General features: G+C 39.7%; 1 protein-coding gene across 1 annotated transcript in view; it reads left to right on the top strand.

Annotated features, from left to right (window-relative positions):
• plcb1l (phospholipase C beta 1-like) overlaps positions 1 to 7788 on the top strand; it is a 129060-nt gene that overhangs the window by 32922 nt on the left and 88350 nt on the right. The window contains exon 3 of the mRNA XM_020603697.1: positions 676 to 744. Within this exon, the coding sequence (XP_020459353.1) occupies positions 676 to 744 (69 nt within the window). The remainder of the gene's footprint in view (positions 1 to 675; positions 745 to 7788) is intronic.

Below are 7788 nucleotides of genomic sequence, written 5' to 3'. Positions count from 1 at the left end.
CACAATCATCCTGAATCTAAAGATGAGACGCTAATGGGCCTCATTAACATGGAGACATTTTAGTCCTGATTTTGTGCACAACACTACAGTGATACATCTGCAGGGCCTTCATAAATCTACGCTGAACAACTCCCACATTCCGTCCAGTATTGAGGCTAATTTGTGTCCCTAAACATTTGTTGTCCTTCACACACAGAGACAAAATGTCTTCAGCCACAGGTGACAGGATTGGAAATAGAAAGGGAACTGTTTCCCTTTGCCTTGGATCCCAAATAGCTCCCTTGGGTACAGAAAGTCTTTGTGTCCTTGATAAGCAGTCACTGACCCTGCCAACCTGCCTGTGTTTGTTTGTTTGCTGTTGCTTCTCTCTCTTCTATCCACTCCTCCAACCAGTCAAAGCAGATGGCTGCTCACCAAGACCCGGGGTCTGTCAGATGTTTCTTTCATTAAAGGGAGTTTTTCCTCCCCACTGTTACCAAGTGCTTGTTTTAAGGAGGATTTCTATAATACTTTAAGGTCTAAATATTACTATGTAAAGGCCTTGAAGTGATTTTTCTTTGTTGTGGTTTGGTGCTATATAAATAAAATTGAATTGAATTGAACTGAAAATTTGGAAACTTTGAAACCTTTGGCTGACACTGATACTGATTAAACTGTGCTTCTCCTTGTTCACAGGATACAGACCTACTGGATATAGCATACATAAAAGATGCCAGGAATGGAAAGTGTACCAAAATGCCAAAGGTAAGCACATCATTTGCTAATTTGAATTGGTTGCCCAAATGTGAAAATGTGTTGATTTAGATGCCTTCTGGTTGTTTAATGTCTGTGTAATATTACCTATTGATTCAGGAATCACATTTATAGGATGTTCCTGGTTTTGTCTGCTGAGACCCTGGGAACACAATGAACAGTGTACTGATAGGACAGAGGAGGACTTTGGGTGATGATATGCTTTGTAAGGGTTTACTTTTGCACAAAAATGAAAGACATGAGTGGGTGTGAGCCCGACCCTGAATCAGACACAGCCTGCATCCATCTAGCCAAGAACTTGTTATGTGGACCATTTGAATTGGTTCAAGTGGTTACAGTAATTGACATTTAAACATAGAGTGCCTGTGCTCATATCTGCAGATGCACATACAGAGATGGCAGTAGTTCTTTTGTTCTTTTGTTTCTAACCCCTCAGAATTTGTGTTCAGGTTGTTATTGACTGATATGTATTTGTGTATTGGTGTAGGTGAAGTCTCTGGTTTCTTTTCATGACCCATCTGCACATGTTTCATGTAGTTTTTAGGGACTGATTGGGGACAAAAACAAGAAAAGAGGATCAAATGACACTCAACATTGATACAAACATGATTTAAAAACATGGTTTCAATTCAAACCCACATGGTAACAGTACATGGATTGTTTCCCAGGCTAACAAGCCAGTCCAGGGTATCCAAATTACTATTTCACAACTAATTAAAACATTGTTGACTGTGAGTGATGAGGGAAGAATTTGTACACACACTTTTTTTTATTCTGGCACACTGCAACTGTCAAGAATTTGGCACATTCTGGTGCAGTTACAAAGCCAACCTCAATTCTCGCAGTTAATTTCCCACTTATCAAGTGATGATCAGAACTGTAACCGGCATTCTTACCCAATCTCTTCTCATACAGTATAATTATTATAGTTTTATATAGCTTTTGGATGTAGTCAGTCTTGTGATGTTTTTACATAGCAGTGGCAATATTAATCAGTTTGACTTGATGCAGCAGGAGAAGTGAGCAGGGGCCGTGAACCGCTGCTCTATCTGGGGAGTGACTTATGATGGAACGAGTACAATAATGCAGAGAGGATTCATGCATTTCTAAACAGCTTACAGAATGATGCTGCCCAGGGAAGAGACATGACCACATGACAGGTAGGAAGGTCAAAGTATTGGAAATCCATTACTCGGAGATGGAGCGGTGATGCACCCTGGGCATTATAATGGGAGCACTGGTGAGACACAGTGTCTGAGGAGTTGATGAGATGAAGAACGCAAGCGAGGAAAAGAGAGATAGATGGGGGTGGGGGAGGGATGATATGAGACAGTGGAATGAGAGGATAGAAAGCAGATAGAAGACAAGGGAAGGCATGCAGAGTTTTTTATATAAGGTCTGTAGAAGGCAAGTGAAGGGATGAGAGAAATGGAGGAAGGACACAGAGATGATGTGAGGTCAAAGGAAGATGTCAGGTGAAAAGTACTGATAACAAAAGACAGCACTTGCTTTCTGCTCAAGTATTTCTCTTTTTGCTTCGTAGGCATCTTGTCAGAATGGTGAAGGATCAAGTATCACAGCACTGTTAGGCCCTGAACAGATCGAAAGTGTTTTATCAGCTTTTTGTAATTGTTTTCAACAAGAGAGTAGTGTTTTGCTCACTGCTTTTGCACTGCTGAGCACCTCGCACCCCAAACGCCTCCAGTTGAAAACTCAGTGCCGACAAGCACCCGACATAATTGCTGTTTTTTTTTCCATTGTCCAACCAGATGAATTGAGAGGTGATCATTCTGTGATGGTGACCTGAAATATAATGCTGGCCTACCACAGACAAGGTCTCACCTGCTCAGCAGAACAGATGGACTGCGTCGTGTTTGGTCATTTTGGTGATACAAAGCCAACAATTGACAATAGATTGTCCCCAATTCATCCTAAAATAGCCTCGAAGCCACCATCATCTGTGATCTGTCCTCTTTCTGAGGGAGTCCTATATTTTTTTTGTTTAATATTGCCTGTTGAAAACAGCTTCTCCTCCTCAATCTGAGCCAGAGCGAGTGCCCTCCAACTGTCCTTTTTTTGCTTAGATAAGAAAATAAAAAAATAATTATAACATTTTAATGTTATATAAATGCTGAAGGCTAATATAAACATTTAAATAGGCTAGATGATTAAATGACAGTTAGGCTAAGGACAAGCTGCTCTTTCTTATACAACAACAAAACTCACGTTTTGCAGTGCTCTGTTTGACTGGGGCCTTAAATATTTTTATTCCAGTCAAACTAAATTATGTTATGTGGAATTGTTGAAAACGCAATACAGATATAGTCAAGGTTGTGTCTGCTGTAAGTAAATGAGAGAGTAAAATTAATGGAAGTGGATCATGAAAGAAATTCCTTTTTTTTTTAGGACCATTTCAATTCACAGCAGTCTCAAAACCCCTGTTGGTTTTATATTTACAGTAATGCTCTCTGCTACTTATAGCTCATATTACTCCTTCTGCTCTTACTCAGAGGCTCCTCTGGTAGCAGGCATTCATTCATTCAAAAACCAGCACACCTATCAAGATAAGATGAGATGTTGGACTCACGATGACATGTCTGTAAAAAGCTCCAGAAGTGCTTTCACTGTGCCCCTCAAGAGTTCTGTGTCTTTGAGCTGAATATTGTCTGACTCAGACACAATCATTCTCAACAGACGGGCTTGAAATAGGCTCCAGATGGAGAGGCTGGCTTGGTTCATCTCTTTTGAGCTCTTGTTTCTCCTCTTGCACAAGTTACTTCATGCTATCTTTGAGCTGTATAGGAATTTCTGTCTGAGCGTCATTAAGATTTGGAGCACGCTGCTGTGTTCATCAGTTCGTCGAAGTGGGTGGGCGGCTTGTTTGACCCTGACTAGAGGCTCCAGCTACTCAGTTAGCTATTCAGCTACTCAGATTAGTATGTTTTCCCTCTGAAGACACACGCAGAGAACACAGATACATTTGATAGTGAGGAACACTCACTATCGTTTGCACACCGTGAACACTGCCCTGACTAGAATAACAAAGTAGAACAAAACTGTGTCCTTTGTTCTTCCACACTCAGACTGCTGATGCTAATTAGCATGTGTCTGACCCATCATCATTCAGTATGATTAGATTGGCCTCTTGTCAGAATGACAAGATGCAACCTTTGTTTGACGAGTGGCTCCAGAAATAAATTGCACACCCTTAGGTCTGGTGGGCAAAGCACAGCACTAATAATCATCCACTTCATATACCCACAAATAGCTGGTAGAAATGCCATGTTCGGCACAGAGGAGAGGGGGCATAAGGCTAATACAAACATTTCCTGTTGCTTCTAAATCTTTTTGGCCACTTTCTTTACATCTTTTTGTGAAGTATGCAAAGTGTGGCAACAAAGTATCAGTTTCATTTTGGCAGCAGTACTGTTTTTTTTAAATAGTAAAAACAAAACAGCATGGTAACAAGATAAGACATTTACAATAGAATGTAGGGAAGCTTTACATGTGGTTTGTGTGTGAGTAGAGTTGAGGAAGAGAAGGGGCTAAAAAAATAAGGATGGAAAGAAAGAAAAATGAAAGATGGAAGGAAGGAAATATAAATATCCAGAGTGGCCCAGCAGGGTAGGGTCAGCCTGGGCAGTGATATTGTTGTTTTATGGTTATAAAGTTGGATCATTCCTCTGCTTTATTGTTTATCATGATTTAATTTGACTGTTGAAAGTAGTTAAGTTGCTCAGCGTTGCTCCCTGAACTGACAGGAGAGAGCTGACCCGTTGCATGATATGATCCACTCCTAAACAGCTCCCAGACCCTGAGGACAAAGCTTGTCTGAGACAGGGTTGAGTAGTTGAGTGAAGGATAACAGTGACACACACACACACACAACCCACCACTGAGGATCCCCCCATATCGACCTCCAACGACAGTGGTACTTCTGCTATCAGCTTGATGAACATGGATTTGTTTTGTTTTTTTCTGCCCGTGTATTGTTTTGTAACATTTTGCTTATCTCAAAATGATTACAAAAAGCCAATATACTTAAAGCATGCAGAAAAGATGCTGGACAAAAGAATTATCAAGGTTCTATTTACAGTAGATTATTCATTCCTGGACCACCTGAAATTTCATGGATGTTCACTTTCCTTGGTATTTTCTAACTTGAAAAGTCTGAAAGAACTAAAACAGGATCATGGCAGCAAACAGTTTTCAAGTTCCATATCCAAAATCACTAAAATGGAGGCACAAATAAACCAAAAAAAGACTGAAGAAAAAACATTTTTACCAAAGCAAATCATTGGTGTACTCCATCCCTTTGTTGCAGTAAGAATATTTTAAGCATTTGGAGGTTAATGTAAATAATTGAAAGGAAAAGCAACAAACATATACTGACATCAGTGCATGTTCTTGTTTTACATGTTAAAGCCCCTGGTCACTGTATCAGGACTCACTCTTCCACAGGACTCACTCTTCCAAACCATCTATTCATAATACCATTTTAGTGAATCAGTCAGTTTGCTCCTTATCCTTTTCTCCAACACTAACCAAAACAGCTAAAGCCAATCGCATCTGCCATCTCTGGTGAAGCTTCTATATAACTGAAGTGTGTTCGGATAACCTCTGCTTTCCCCCGTGCTTCGTTCTGTCTCCTTGCACACTGTGAGGACTGCCTCTGTCATCCTGCATTTTGGAAGTGTTCTTCTGACTGAATTGTTCTTTCTTAGCAGAACTGAGAGTAGGAAAATGCAATCAGCATCTCACTATGGTGCTTGCAGTAGAAGTCTGACAGACAAAATTATATTCATCCTTTCTGTTAGAGAACCAAACAGATCTCTGTCTGTAAAATGTCCTGCTTGTACTTGGTGCCTGTGTAACTCAGGCTGTAATATACATCTTGAAATCTGAAGACTTTAATGATTTAGTACTGCAGACTTCATTCCTAGGTTTGTCCATATTTTATAATGGAAGTAAGATATCAAGCACAACCTGTAGGAGGGCACAATGTGTCGACAGTCTGATCATTCAGATATCCTTATCTTACTCCAGCCTGAGTCTGTCACATGCTGGTGATTATTTTGCTGCGTGTGTGTGTTAAACAAGACAAGAGGAATACATCCCATTATGCATACATGATTAGACTGCTGTCTGACTTGAATGTACTATAGCAGACGGATGTATAAACTCTCACACAGATAGATTTTTTTTTGTTTTGTTTGTATTATTTGTGAAATTTACACATCCACACAGTGTGCCTTGTGTGTGTGAAGGCTTTCACAAAAGGGTTAATCACATTCAACTGAGAGGGCAACAAATTGATTTGTGGAGTGTTGTCAAAGAGGATAGTTTACAAAGGTGAACTGTCTGGACTGTTATCAGCTGAGAAACACATGGGACTCTGGTACAGTTGTAAAACAAAGCTGACAAACAACCATGATTGTGCAGCTACAGTATGCAGTAAAAAATGTCAGATGCAGGATGTGAATGAAAGACAGAGAATTTATTATTAGAAGTGCTGTAAAAATGTATCTAATTTCTCTTAAGGCTGCCCTTGTTGTCTGAATAGTGAATAAAAATGTAATGAATAAAGGCAGCAGCAAAATCAAGGTCATGGTGTTTTAAATTTCCTCCAAAGATATTTGTTCCTTTAGAGGAAGTAGCCCCTAGCTCAGTTACAATCTGAGCTCACAGCAAAGAGGACAGCTGCTAAATACAGAGCAGCTTGTGTGTCCCCAGCAGTGTAACAGGATCTGGGAGAGGCCGGCAGGCCATTATCGCCAACGGTCTATCTGGCCAGCAAAGTCGGTTAAAGCTCTATCTTTTACAGCAGTAAGCACTAAACTGCTCTTCTGAGTACATGGCAAGCCACTGTATGTTTTAGATCTGCCCTCTGTAATACTCTTATTCTGTGCATATTCATATCAGCTGTTATTGGAGTGTTTAAGGCTGTGATTACATAGTTCAGACAGTAAACATAGAACAGGGTATACAGTATCAGTGTCATGGTATTTATTTATTTTTTTCACAGTGGAGCAATACCTTATCAAATTCTTATGCTTTTTTCTTACTTTCTTAATACTGTGACACTTTCTGGAAAGCAGGACATTAGCTCAGGTAAAACTGTAACGAGTATGAAAATAAATTAATATTAACAGGTTCTTTAAATATACTTATATGAGTGAGGAATGCTTTTGAATCCTCACCCTACAGTATGTTTTGGGGGGGCATAAAGACTTGCTGTCTTTTGTACACTTCATTGAATCACAGACAGTCAAGATATATGATCACTACGGATTCATGAAGCATTTCACAGTAGTCTGTAGAGGCTTTCATTCAGGGTTTGCATTATACTGGCATGGGAAATTAAAAGCACTGAAAGCTTAAACTAAAGTTTAAAATATCTCACCAAATATAACTTAAAAGTATTTAGATGCATATAATTGCTTCTGCTGGTGGTTGTATATGTATCTTGTATGACCACCATGCTCAACATTTATAGCAATTATAGTTGTGCTGTGTTTCATCTTATCACTGAGGCAGTGATTGATTTGTGTGTGTGTGGAGTAGGATCATATCTGTGCTATGTAGATATGTGTACACGAGCCTGTTGTATATGCAAACCCTCACAATCATCCCACCCACACCCAGGGAGACTAATAGTAATTCAAACACTGTTCTTGCTTGGTGCACAACTAAGTAGTCAAATGTAGTCAAAATAATATTTGATCCCTGCTTACAGCCTGACATGCAGGGATCATTAACCTGTGAGATTTAACCTACAGTGTGAGATTTAATCAGATGTATACTGGCGGCACATCTTGCTCACGTTAATTGGCAGTAGATGAGGGTCACATGTCAGTGTGTTGAAATAGTGGACTACTGGAGACAGCTAGTGTTTTGCTACATATTATAGATTAGATCCTTAAGGACAAATGAACACGGGTTTTGAGTGATGAGCGGCTGAATACAGAAGGAAACTTTAGGAGGATAATCAATGATGAGTGTCTCTGAAGGCCTTTACTCCTATTAAATGGTTTT

This window comes from Monopterus albus, unplaced genomic scaffold (genome assembly GCF_001952655.1).
Source record: "Monopterus albus unplaced genomic scaffold, M_albus_1.0 scaffold62.1, whole genome shotgun sequence".
NCBI lineage: Eukaryota > Metazoa > Chordata > Actinopteri > Synbranchiformes > Synbranchidae > Monopterus > Monopterus albus.
This window is presented reverse-complemented; position numbering and strand designations above follow the sequence as displayed.